The sequence below is a fragment of the Taurulus bubalis genome, assembly GCF_910589615.1.
Source record: "Taurulus bubalis genome assembly, chromosome: 2".
Classification (NCBI taxonomy): domain Eukaryota; kingdom Metazoa; phylum Chordata; class Actinopteri; order Perciformes; family Cottidae; genus Taurulus; species Taurulus bubalis.
In genome coordinates, this window is record NC_136590.1 from 13857174 (window position 1) to 13871502 (window position 14329).

Sequence of the window (14329 nt, forward strand, 5' to 3'; positions counted from 1 at the left end):
ACAGGAAGCAGCTGGTGGCTCGGCCGCCCGCTTTTTTCGCTCATCGTCTCTTTCTCCGCCCTCCCGTTTTAGCCAGCTGCCCCCAAACGCACCCGCAGGAGGCGGGGTCACTCTCGCCAAGGCACCTGTGGGTGTCACCTGATGGGGGAAAAGCAAGTGGAAATGAAAGGAAGCAGGCGAGTCTGTCAGAGCACATCAGGAGTGCTGTCTATCACGGTACTGACCTTCAGGGTGTGTGCGGGCGTGTGCATGTGTAAGTCTATCAACAACTGAACCAGTGTGTGTGTGTAAGTATGTGCATATTAAGTCATTGACCCACAGGGAGTTTATGTGAGTGTGTGCATATGTTTGTTCGTCAATGCAGGATGTGTGAGACCATGTGTGTACATTAGCGCCTTGATCCCAGGGAGTGAGTGTGTCCGTAAACACATAGACCTTAAGGGTGTGTGTCTGAGTGTGTGTGTAGCTGTCTATCTCAGTGCAGTGATCTGTATAAGATAGCTGCAGTAGCTGGTAGGTCATTGACAACCTACTCCACTCCTAAAACCATCTCTCCTGACCGTGCTCAGTACTCAGTTCTGACAAATTCCCAGAGAAGAGAGTATCCGTTACCCAACAAACGTGTCCAAAATCTGAACGCTAATGCACAGCAAATGTCCATATGTGTTGGGACCACAGTACCAGCATGTCTTCTTGCCGGGACCGGGGCTTTTATTCCCTCAGCAACAGGGCTCACACTCTGGGGACCGGGGACAAGATGATGGTGTCAGTCAGTTTCCCAGCTGCAGCCAGGACCCCCCCATGTACGCCCCAAAGCCAGTGGCCCCTCCCCCCACCCCCCTTTTTCACATCTCTTGTTTGACTGAGGATGGGTGTGGGGGTGTGGGCAGCAGCAGGGAGAGAGAGAGAGGGAGAGCGAGAGGCTGCTAACTCCTGGAGGACGGCTGTTCGGCTCTGGCTGTCCAAGCGGGAGGAATTGAGGGAGACAGGGACCAAAGCCCGTCAGCTCCATCCCTTAGGGTGCCTCGGCCTCCCAACTACAAGTCCATGTTTTAGCAAACCATATGTTCACCCCCTCCCCAACCCAACTACCCCTGCACCCCCCATCCAGTTAGCAAATAAACAAGTCAGGAAGCCATAGCTCGAGGGAAGTCTTGTTTCGCTCTCACTGGCTGTCGTTCTCGCATATTCTCACTGCCGCTTGCTGATTCTCTCCTCTCGCATCCACTAATTTGGAGCTTTGATACACAGCGGATGGTGACGGAGAACGTGTGATATGTTTTTGTGAAGTGTCTTCCATCTTGGAGCCGCTTCTTTTTTATGGATTTTTTACTAAGACAAACTTCTAGGGCCTCATTTCTGGGAAATGGTTTTGAAAATCAATGCAGTGCATCGTCCTATGTATTACAGCCATACTGGACAGTTCTGCGCCTCATGTACAGTACATTCAATGTTAATGCATCAAGTAGCGTGCCTTTTATGTATCCCGGCAAAAAGAATGGTGGATGGTTGAGTATCAAGTTGGTCTTTAATGCACGAGTCCAGAGTTTTCCTTTTTATTAATTGACAATAGGGTTTGGTCAAAGAAGTTGGAATATGTTATGATGATAACGCAAGTGCCTTAATAGCACTAGCATTTTCATACTAACGAAGGCTAAATGTATATAGCTTTGCTAGTAACTCTGTGAGGGTGTACTCTGTGAATCCATGTAGCTCAACCTCATACATATTTTAGCAAAAACAAACTCATTGGATATTTTTTGCCATTTTTCAGTTGCTAACACGTCTGCATTTTTGTGCATGCTAGATTTGACCATGCTGTAAGCAACAAAACAAATGCACATAAGCCTGCAATATATCATTTATGAAAATTCATTATGATCACCTCAGTGATCTGTTTTTATTCTACTCACATCTACACAGATGTGGTCTCATTCTACCAAGATCTGGTCCTTTTCTACCCAACTTGATAGTTGGTCTTATATGACTTGTAAATGTATCTTTTAAATTGGTAAACATAATTTGTGTAATTCACAAGCCAATTCAAAAAGGAATTGTCTCTCTCGGTTGACAACCAAGACTTTTCCCGAAATAAGGTCCCATGGTGGGCCACTGGAAGAGAAGGAATTTCACCTCTCTCTATTAGGATACATCCTCTTGGAGTAATGGACATGTTGTGTTAATACATTTGAGTTAATTTTGTTTTATTGAAAATGAAAAATCAGAGGATCATCAAAATTCCAAGTATTCATCTTCTGGGGACCATGGATATTATTGACCAAAGTAGTGGACCGACCGACAAATCAATCAGCATTCCCAGTGCCATACCGCTGACATGGCAAAAAATGTTGAACTAAACCCAGCTCTTGTGGCATGTCTGACATATCATGCATCAGGCCTTTGTTGCTTCATAAATTGGCCTCATGCTGAGTTCATAAGGAAACAATTGCTCTCGCCATTTACACTAAACCTCAATGACTCAATGTCACTATTTTAAAATCAAAAATGATGTTTTCCAAGTGGTGAATGAAAGACAGTCCCAAACAGATGGACAGCTTGTGTACAAGGTCCGCACAGCCAGTCAGTCCTCCCTTTGGGCAGAGAAATTGTCCAGAGATGGACAGCTGTGCCCAGGGCAGGGCATATAGGAAGTGAAATCACACACAGTATTTATGGCTCCCTCGGGATCTAGCGACTCACTGACCTGGCCATCCAGCAGCAGACAGGCAGACAGTTGGCAGTCCAAAGTTTTTCACAAGGTCAGCCACTATCTATCACAGTTTTAGGTTTCAAGATGAGATAAAAAAAAAAGCATTGTTCTGTGTAACAGAAGTGCACTTCTTATATCTCACTTCCGTGCTGTATATATAGTCCACCAGGACTCCCCTTGTATATTATCACCATTTCACTCATAATGGGAAGTAAAACAGTTAAAGCCAAACTCACAGAACAAAAAAGAAGGAAAATAACACATGCGCTAAAAGCAAACTATGGATCTCTTGTGGTTCTCTGCACATACAGTAAAATGCCTCATCTCTGTGTAGCGTCCAGGAGATCACGTGATCAGTGCTTCGAAAATGATTTTGAATTAGAACAAGCTTGGTGGATCTTGTGGAATTTTGATCACATCTTTATAGATTTTGTCCTCATTGATTTTGTTGGGGGCTTGGTAACTCGTAAACACACACACAAACATGGACACACGCATAATGACGTGACAGCCTGCCTTACTGACTGGTCCATTGAGTCATCATTGACCTTCCGTGGGATTGGAGTTGCCAGGCCAATTGACCAAATCACTGATCTTTAAAAGCAGTTCTGTGGGCAGGAGGGGGGTTGAGTGGCACAGACTCCTCCTCTACTAAACACACACACACACACACACACACACACACACACACACACACACACACACACTCCATCCACCTCACTCTCTAATCAAGGAGCAGGCAGTCAGGACTCCGGGTCGCCACAGCGACACTAACAAGAGGCGACAGCTCCTCAGCGCTCGGGGCAACGACCAGCTCGGCTGTCGAGACCGCGGAGAGAGTCCGCCAGGCACGCACTGAGGCAAGGTTCGCTGTTTTGGGAGGAGGAGAGATGGAGGAGAAGGGGGGGAAGGAGGGAGGAAAGGGGAGACAGGGAGCGAGCTGGTGGTGTAGCTGCATGGGGAGTTAATGAGGAAGCGTGGATCAGAGAAATTATACACTGACTTCCTCTTTTGATTCACTCACTCACTGTCTTTAAGTACATATTTATACTTCAATCTGGATGCTTCAACAAGACAAAACAGAAACAAAAGCAGGAGCTGCAGCACACACACACACACACACACACACACACACACACACACACACACACACACACACACACACACACACACACACACACAATCTGAACTGACGTGCACCCTCACCAAGCCATCCAGCCCTGGGGCCTACTTGCAGAGTGCTGTTGCCCCCTCAACTCCACCCCTCGCCCCTCATCCCCCCGTCTCTTCTGGAACACAGTTTAACTTCTGTCATTTAGATGAAGCAAGTGAGTCAGTCTAAGAGTGGCAAGAGGATGTGACAGGCCGGTAATGGACAGGACAAAGAGGAGATTTATGAAGTATTAGTAAACCTTAATAATTCACTACACGAAAGACCCTGGGAGTCCCCCAGCCGACCCCCTGTCTCTGGCTCTCATCCCAGCCCTCATGTCCTCTGGATCTCTTGCTCTCTCTCTACCACAGCGCCTGTTACCAGTCAAAATCAAATACAAGAAAAGTACAGAATGATCTTCCCTGACTAATCATTTAAGACAGTTTTCTTTAATATTTTGACCTTGCAATCGACAGCAAACCCCGGGAAGTCTAAAATAATAAATACTCTTCAAAATGGACATTTAAAGTGTCATTTATCATATTGATCTGATACGTATTGAATTATGCCAATTAATGAGAACCGAATGAGTTCTGACAGTAGTTGAAACAATCTCACCACAAAGTGAATATAATAGCGGTCTTTCTTCGTCAGCAGTTTGCCCAGTTGTCATAATGGCTTGTACATTCTGCAGAATGGTTTCCGTTGATCTTATTTGCTGCTAAATACTGTGATGTTCTCAGAAAACTTCCCATCCCTCTGCAAAAATTACCAACTGACAGCGGCACAATGATGATAAAGCGTTTAAAAATCTTAAATGGGAGTCCTAAAAAGAGCAGAAAGCCTCATTCATACACTGGCAGCTCTGCAGGAATATACAGTAAAAACACATTTCACAGCATTACATCTCATAGTTGTCAAGCCATTTCCTATCTAAACCACAAAGGTCATCATTGTGGTGGCAGAAAATCATCAATGTCTGTATCAAATTTATAAAAAATCCATTCAATAGTTAAACATGTCAAGCTCATGGCAGCAACAGAAGAAAAGTCAGGGGATCTGCATAATCGGTAGGATTTATTCTCTAGGCACCAGGAATGTGCGTACGGGGATTGATGCCAATCTATCCAATAGCTGTTGAGATATTTCAGTCTGGACTTAAGTGATGGAGCGACAGACTCAGAATCCGTGTCTATGTTGGACTCCTCCCTCACCTGTCTGGCAAGCAAACAAAAGAAGAACAATAGACACTGTCTCCAAATTTGGGGTCCCTCCTTCCACCACCACCAGCCACCAATTAACTATGATAGAGTTTACAGGTCACAATCGGTCAGACAGGCGGCCTACAGGGAAACACAGACACAGATAAGCCTCCTCAGTCCCAGCTGCTCCACCGCGGGTCCATCATCAAACAAACAGCGTGGAGTTTAATTCCCTCTCTCACCAGCCATCTCTATGACAACTGCAGTCGTGGCTGAGAGTGGCAGGCGCAGTCATTAGATCCCTCGATACCCCCACTGGCTGCTCTTTTTACCCTCTTTTGTGTGTATGCTGAGTGGTGTGTGTGTGTGTGTGTGGGGGGGGGGGGGGTGGTACAGTGATGGGTGTCAGCACTGAGGCCTGGTCCAGTCTGCTGTGGCCTGGTGTGACAGCATTGCTGCCTGACCACCCCACCCATGACCCCCTCTCTGCAGCCTGCATCGCCCCGAGAGACGTGGAGGGTGATGGGGACTGGCACCGCAGGGGCCTCCCTGGCTGGTGCCTTTGCTGGTGGTCTCTGTGGCCTATTAGTGTCTTGCTATGGGCCTGTCAGACTGACAAAACAGGGGCCTGTCAAATTAAGTAGGGGCTGAATATCGGAGATATGTATTCAAACGCACCAAGGGGAGATGGTGGCGGGGAGGGGTGAAGAGGACCAGGATGAGGAAACCACCGGTGCTAATGCCGACGCTAAGTGAGAGTGACAGGTGGAGAGCTGATCGGAGGGAGAGGAAGGAGAGAGAGAGAGAGGGAGAGAGAGAGAGAGAAACAGTAACCATAGTTGATAATGGTGGCGTGGTTGTCCTGAGGAGACTTGTTAAGGGCCAGTCCACACAGAGCCAGACAGCCACCATTCCCGAGGATCTGAACGCAGGTAAACTGCTCCAAGTTTGGCCCAAACAGCTTGGAGTTACAGCACTTCACTTAATGAGATCAGACTGATGAGCCCTGTGTGCAGGTGTGTGTGTGTGTGTGTGTGTGTGTGTGTGTGTGTGTGTGTGTGTGTGTGTGTGTGTGTGTGTGTGTGTGTGTGTGTGTGTGTGTGTGTGTGTGTGCTCCAATGAAGCATCCCAAACCACAAAAGTATTTACTGGAACAATAACTATTTCCTCTGTTGGCAAGCACATGGACCCAAGGCTCTGCAGACTTTTTGTGTAAGACATGCACGTGAAAAAAACAAGCATTTATCCCGGGCACCGAAGGGATCTTGCTCAATCTCTTCTCATTATTGCATTGTAACTTTTTCTCTCGTCACTGTTTGGGTTACTTCACCTCTGGAGACACATTGGTTACATTGGCTTCAGGCCAGGCCATTATGAAGCCACACACAGAGTACCTGCACTAAATCCTGACAATATTGTCTGATTGCTAACGCGACAGTTCGGCACATGGACTTATTGAACTTGACCGAGAGTTGGGCCGCTGTGTTGGGATGCTTCAGCTCCGAGCCTCATCATGTGTTCATCTCTCAGGAGAAGAGGCTGAAACATGGGAGCAGGTGAAACATCAGCAGCAGGATTAGGTGTGCTGGCAGTTGTATGACAAAGCCCTGTGTGAGCATACATGTGTGCACGTTACAAGGGGAGCCGTGGCGGTGCCTGTGCGTTTCGGAGAGGGCTGCGACTCTCCCTCTCATGTCGCTGCGCGTTGCTGAGACTGAGAGGCTGATGCACAGTGGCAGCTCCCCCCTCGCAGCCACAGGCCTGCCCAGAGCCACTGCAGATGATAGTTTTAATTGCTTTCAATCTTTCAGGCTAGTCCCTGCCCAGTGGCGCAGAGTGCTTGTGTTTGTGTGTGTGTGTGTGTGTGTGTGTGTGTGTGTGTGTGTGTGTGTGTGATTTGTGCATGTGTGAGATGGTGTTTTGCTGTGTTTCTGTGTGTGTGTTTATGTTGAACAGTCCTTGTCTGCGGATGCTGTACACATATGTGGTGTGTGTTTGATGGATGTGTTTATCCATTATGAGAGGAAAATGAACAGAGAATTAAGGCCTCGCAGTGATACATCTGATGCACACTTCTGCAGAAGTCACGTTCCAACAGAAGAACACGCTCAATAACACTGTAAGAAAAGAGAGGATGATTAAATGGACAGCCCCTCCTTTCCATAAAGGTTATGTTACGTGTGTTTATAAATAATAAAGTTTAGGGTTTTCATGCAAAGACCTCAAACATGCACTCACGTCCTTAAAAGCATTTTAAACGCGGTGAACTACAAAACCAGCCAATCAATAATTCAGAGTCAATGTCGAGATGGCATAACAGAACACAGAAAACAGCCAGAAAATTAAGATGACAGCCATTTATTCCATATGTGTGAGAATCAAATCATTTCTATCGTCATAATTTTCCAATGGCTAACACCTACGGTCAAACAGAAAGGAGGAGGAGCACAATGTTTGGGTCTGCTGTTGAGGGAGACTGCAGGTCGCCTGAAATGATGCTACCAGGACAACTCTGAACTGCAAAAGGGGAAAATAGCTGTGAAGAATATCACATTATTTTAAAAATGTATTCATGGACAAATTCACAATGTGACTATGGTTATAAGCTAAATTGACATTGTTGGAGACAGTGAATACGCCATGATATATGTGGCCTGATTGTATACTCTACACAACTTTCACTACAAAGCTTGAATTAGCCCTTTCTTTCTACTTCATATCTTATAAATCTAATTTATTTTGTTTGTTTGATTTTTTGTATTAAATTATTGGATTTACTGGTTGACCATTATTCACATATTTATTTATCTTTGCAAACATTTTACTAGTCAGATGTATCATTCAAGTTATAAACTCTAATTAATTAAAATTATGTCAATGACAAAACAAGTATTACCATTACCCTGCTTGTTAGTATATAGGGACAATTAGGATTAATATGAAAATGTTCTGCTATGGTTTGGACTGCTCTCCCTTTCACAATGTTGTGTGTTCACAACAATTATTTTGTCTCCTTCTGCGCTCTAAACCACATATTGCTCTGGGAGATCAGTTCATCCCTGTTAAATACATAACAAGGTTTTAACAATTGTCTTTTTCTGTCTACCAGTATAAATGTTAAATGTATATCATTTAAAAAAAACATCCAATATGCATAAATATAAAGAAACATTGAGGAACATGAGTACTGAATCCATAGTATAATACAGGTTATATGTGCAACTTTCGATGATCCAAGTCTGCAACACGAGGTATTCATGCTCCCTTCCTGAATCCAATGAGCTGCTTTACCTTCTTTCCTCTTGTCTTTAACATAAAGACCAAGTATTTACTATCAGTCCGATCCTCACAGCACAATACACTCAATTATCATATTCACATTTAAAAAAAACATTAAAACTGAACATAAAAAAGAAAGACATAATAAATACAGTACAAGGCAGTTTTTGCATGGCTGAACGGCATTGATCCTGTTAACCTGCTCACACTTATGAGCTGCTGCAGCACGTTCACCCCATGAAACCGCAGCACATCCTCCACTGACCCACTGCCGGAAACATGCATTCCACTTACACTGGGGCACATGTACAACAACCCGTTCCCTCCCTGCTTCCCCTTTCATACCCCCAACCCCCACACACACACACACACACACACACACACACGCACGCACACACACGCACACACACGCGCGCGCACACACACGCACACGCATCTGGCCGGGGGGTAAATTAAGCCTTAACATTCCCACAGAGACTAATCTCCATCCATTTAGACGCCTGTAATATTTAATCAGGAGGCCCCGGCCCGTCTCTCGGCGCCACACGCTGTGGCACGGTTCATATGTTCACAGGAGAGGCCAGCCCAGAGGCAACGGAGGGGAATTCACTGCTAAAAGCCACAATGCATTCAACCACAGAGCCTTTCGCTCTCTACTATCTGATGCCACGTTCTTTAGGGGTGGGGGAGACATGAGAGCACCAGGGTGGAGCGGCACTTATGTGAATAGTTGTGAATTTTAGCTGGATATTTGTTTTATAGTGTTTGTAAATGGTGTCGTTTAGTGTATTTCATTTTATTTAAATTTACAGTTGAAGTAAAGAGTAGGAGAATAATCAAGCCCAATGTGGTGTATCATGAGCAGGTTAAGCTGCTGTGTCAATCCACACAAGTTAATTGTATTCCTCTTTGGCTGGTGTCACGTGGAAGGCTGTTCCCACGTAGAAAAGGGTTCCCTCCAGTTCAGGTTCAGGTTTAGGCAGCAGGAAGTACTTATAGTGGGGGAAACAATATTCCAAACAACACCTTCCCTGGAAGTGCTGTCAGGAAGCTTGTACTGTCAGCGTTGGCCTCCCTGTCTGGAAGTATTGCACCGGAAAGAGACAATTGCTCTCACACTTAAAGGTCAGGCCTCTCACCATCAGCGTGAAAAGCCTGCACTGGAAAGGGTACTTTCTGTTCTGATCTGTTTAACAATCCAGGGCGGCCGATGCTTGTCTGTGTGCATCTGTACATACACTATAACCTGACTTGCAGCAAAAAGAAATACAAAAATAGGACACCGCTTTGATTTTGTGTTTTTCGTAAACATTCTGTTTGCGTTGCTAAACGTCGAGTGATAAAAGATGTGTCGTGTGTGTGGCCATTGTAACGCCTGCTCACTGATTCAGACTGACTCTAATGGGAAGGCCTGGTGAATTTTTCATACAGCCCCCAGAGGGAGAGGACGAGTGGCCATACTGTCAGATTACAACCTCTAAGAGAGAGGGAAGGAGTAACCTGACTTTCAGGTCGTAGCGTCACCCACCAACCGGCTTTCGGGGCACATTTACTGAGAAAAGATGAAAAATAGAAGTTCATGACTCAAGGTTTTTAAAATCACATCTTTTTGAATGCGCAATTTTCATAGCATTGTTTTCTATTCTGAAAAACAAACAAGTTACAACAATTTAATCAGAAGACACATTTTTAAGCCTTTAGTGTATAGCCGATCAAAGATGGTCATGAGACAGCACACAACAGCCGGCAAGCTGTAGTCCTTTTGAACGGTTCACTTTTATCGAGAAATGTCTGCCTTTTTTTTTGCAGTTCAGTGGAGTTTCTGTTGTAAAATACGTGTTTGTAGAATAGTTTTTTGATTCAGTTTGGGGATAAAAGGTCTTAACTGCACTGCTCTTTGTGCACGTCCTGGCTTTGTTAATGCATGGCTCCACAGAGGTTGATGATTAAAACCTGATGTTCTTTAATGTTTTTGATTCATCTGCGATCATATATGAATCACTGAATCTGATAAACAAGAGCAACTTCATCTTGAAAATTCTTTGCGCGCTTTGTGAACAAAAGCAGGCTGAATAATGCCCAAGATCTCAATTTAATGGGCTGAAATTTCTGCAAGAAAGCTCTAAAAAAATTATCCATCTGTTCAGTGCACACATGCCACAGCTCACTCAGATAGCTCGTAGCACTGTCTTGCGTATGCAAATATGTTTTGCCTGGAAATCTATTTGGAGTTGCTCGAAGGAATCCAGAACGGCCCTCCTTCTGTCTCCCCTTGCCGGCTCACGCGGGGCTCTCTCTTGTCGTCTATCTCCTCTCGCGTGGAAGACATTTTCACCAGCTCCACACGCATGGACATACAGGCAGTGGCGCCGCCTTGCCTCCGACAGCTTTAACCACCATGGGCCAATATGCAGATCTCACAGGCACACACTGGCGGCCCTGTCCTCAAGCAGGACAAGGAGCCCTGCAACTGTTTGCTTAGTTGGATAATACATGCAATAGAGTGACACAGAGGGAATAATTATCCACTCTGTGAAGACGCATCGCCACTAATTTTGTCCTTCTGTCACACACTTAAAGTCCTCCTTTGTAACAGAAACAGTGGCGTGTGTAGCCCCAAAATATTAACATGTCTGCTTGGGATGAAAAGGTTGAACAATACAATTTCATATTTCATATTTATTTGCAAGAGCAATTCTTTGAAATAATCTATGAATGTATTTTGCATATTTGGAGGAGAACCTTGAGATGTTTTAAATTTGAAAAAACTAAAACACTAAAAGCACTCAATAAAGTTAAACCTTTTTTCAGTGGGATTCTTTTTTTTGCATGTCTGTTCATATGTAGAATTAGTACCCCTCTTGGGCAGAGATGCAAAAAGAAAGAAATAACAGACCGTGTGTGTGTGTGCGTACCAGAGGGCGGAGAAGCCAGGCTCAGGCAGATGGTCCACAAAGGTGTTACCACACAGTGAGTGGGCACTGCGATTGATGCATTGCAACATCCAAGAAGGTGGAACATTTGGCTGCTGACCCGCAGTCAGAACTCATTGGCCCTGCCTTCTCCTTATTTAGCTGCTGCGAGAGCCGACGGGTGATTTGGTTGGAATAAACACACACACTCGGAACGCAGCTCTTTCCCACCCTCAAGGGAGCCTGCATGAGCGCTGGAAACTTCTCCCTCGTCTCTGCAAGGAGGTCATGATGGTGGTGCAGGCAGGGAGGATGAGTGCACAGAGCCATGGAGACGAGCTGAGACAGCACACTGGAACGTAGGGATACTGTGTTACACTTGGATGGAGAAGGTCTGACCTTGAGCTTATTCTGAGGGGATTGTTAGTGAAGCAGCTCCATATGACTGGATTTCTGCAAGTAACATGTTACAATCTTATTCTGTCTGAGGAACACTGGAGACATGGAGACAAAGGCCCATATGAAGGGGTACTGAAGCTTTAAGTGAAGGCTGGTCTTTCATTCTAGAGCTCAAAAATGGTCTTCTGAAAAAAGGACAATTTGTCAATTGAGTATGAACATTACTAAAGTAATGAAAATGGCAGTATGCATCCAAGAAGCAGATGAATAAGTCACACTTAATTTGTGCTTTCTCATTAAAAATGTATTGAAGGACAAGTGGCTATCTTTGTGAAAGCTTAGTGTCCCTTCCTCCTTCATCCGAATGAGTGAAATTCCTTTTGAAAATTAAATTAATTAAAGTAAATACAAAATTACACAAAGTGCGTTTAACAACTCCCCAGTTGGAATTATGTATACAAGTTATTATTCCTTTAAAATGTGACCAAAACAAGATGATTAAGAAAAGGAAACAGCAAAAGTTCAAAGACGAATAGTCTCTCTAATTACAAACATTATTAGTTATGCATATGGAAAGATTTTATTTCAGACCCAAAAGCGATCTTACATCAGTTGAAACATGGAAAATTCATGAGTGAGTACGCTAACCAAAGGCAACATTATGGCGATGGATATTAAACATGATAATTGCTATTTGTCTCCGAGTGCAGTTAAATCATTAAGTCTACATTAGAAATAATGCAACTTTTTAACGTTTACTGTTTAACTATGCCCTTCACTTATTTTATTATCAATAGCATCAAACAAACAAATATACTAATTGCATGTATGATAGCAGGTTTGTGTTTTTGTGACAATATGTTCAATTCAAACAAAAAAAATGCTTTTTTTAAATACATTTTTACCTGTAATTTTCTAACCTATTGCATTGCAGTTGTCCATTTAGAATATATATATATATATATATATATATATATATATATATATATATATATATATATATATATATATACTATAGGCTGGTGAAATTAGTTATTGAATACATTATATCAGCAGCATTTTAATCAGATGTTGGTGGCCTCGTTAATACCCTCAGTTCATAACTATGCCACATCATATTAGACGATGCATGATAATGCTTCACTTGACACAGAGTTTCAGTTTGATGTGAACTAGTACAGAGTGCCACCCTATGGATACATCTGGCACATCAACTTTTTGTCATGTTTACCGATTGGTTCTATCAAAGGATGAAGCTTTGAGACCAAAGACAAGTACAACTTTTAAACTGCAAACATAAGAACTACACATTGATTCTAAACTGAGTTAGTGTCTAGCAAAAGGTTAATGATGTAAAACAACAGACTTCTTTGGACCACAAAGTATTGGCTTGCATTGCCAGTGCAGTATGCTGCATACATATAGGTATACTCAGCCAAGACCTTTTCTATTTTCTTTACCTAATCACCCAGAGGTCAAGAGACTCGTGGGCCCTAACATAAAACAACACTGAATCTAAGAAAGAAATTCACATATCAGAATCAGTCCGACACAGATCTCTAAAGCCTTGTGCCCCTCTGCATTCGAGTCCACACTGAGTCAGTCATCATCCACCACCATCACGTTACCGTTCAGCTCGTACTCCATGGTGCCCCAGTCAAAGATGTTGCCCTTGGGGACCTTGTGCCCGTAGTGCCAAGCCTGGATCATGCTCCTGGAGAGCACAAAGTCCCACATATTCACATCAGTCATCTCCCCTACAAAGCTCTGCACGGCCTCTAGACCCCCCAGGTCTTTGTCTGGGTCCTGCCCCAGGAGGACGGTGCCTTTTGGACGGATGGTGTGCCCGGGTTTGTAAACCTGGTAGGTGCTGCGTTTCCCTTCCACCCAGAAAGCAGCCAGGCCCGTGCGAGACTCCCAGGTCAGGCACAGGCTGGTGCGGAATGTGGTGAGCGCCGGCAGGTGGAAGGTGACGCCGTCGCCGCTCATGTAAAAGGAGATGCGTCCGTCCTTCTCACGCCACACGTTAAGCTCGTCGTAGTTGGCCGTGCGGTAGGCAAACAGGATGATCTGACGGTCCTCCGGCAGCTCGGTGGCCACGCGCATGCAGAGAGTGAAGGCCCTGAGCCCCATCTCCTTCTGCGGGATCAGGGCCACGAAGCTGAAGTCAGTCTCGTAAGGGAACACCAGGACTTTTTCGCTCAGACCCACTGAGGCAACACAACAAGAGAAGTTAGAGTTGAGACACCATACATCAGTGTTTCAACAACAATGGTGGTATACTTCTGAAGGGGAAAACTAATTCTCATGAAATTCTGTTAAATTCATACCTTGGCTGGTTGAGGAGAACGTCAGAAACCATCCGAAAACAGCAAGAACTGCCACAGCGAACCTCGCATTGTTGACACTCTTTAAACACATACAAGACATCCATCATCCTTTGAGAATATCCAAAAAGGAAGTCCTAACCATCTCTGAACAGACAAGTCACACCAGAGACCAAATTATGTCAAAAAGTTACAAGAAGAAACAGCGTTTCTTACCATTTTGATGTTGTTTGTTGTTCCTCTGTGCTGCTAACTCAGTCCCACTGGCTCGTGTCCCGTGCCCAGTCCTCTTCCCTCCTAGCACAAGCATGACGTCAGCTCTTCAACGAGGCTCTGACAATAGGCCG

The 14329-nt window shown here is 44.5% G+C and overlaps 1 protein-coding gene across 1 annotated transcript; it reads right to left on the minus strand.

Moving 5' to 3' along the window:
* Window positions 1–12680: 12680 nt before the first annotated feature.
* LOC306753810 (C-reactive protein-like) lies at window positions 12681–14054 on the minus strand (the record flags this gene model as incomplete). The annotated part of the gene is made up of 2 exons (XM_079237727.1): window positions 12681–13865; window positions 14048–14054. 2 exons carry the CDS (start codon window positions 14052–14054, stop codon window positions 13255–13257), a joined length of 618 nt encoding a protein of 205 aa, XP_079093853.1. The 3' UTR covers window positions 12681–13254.
* Between the last annotated feature and the right edge of the window lie 275 nt (window positions 14055–14329).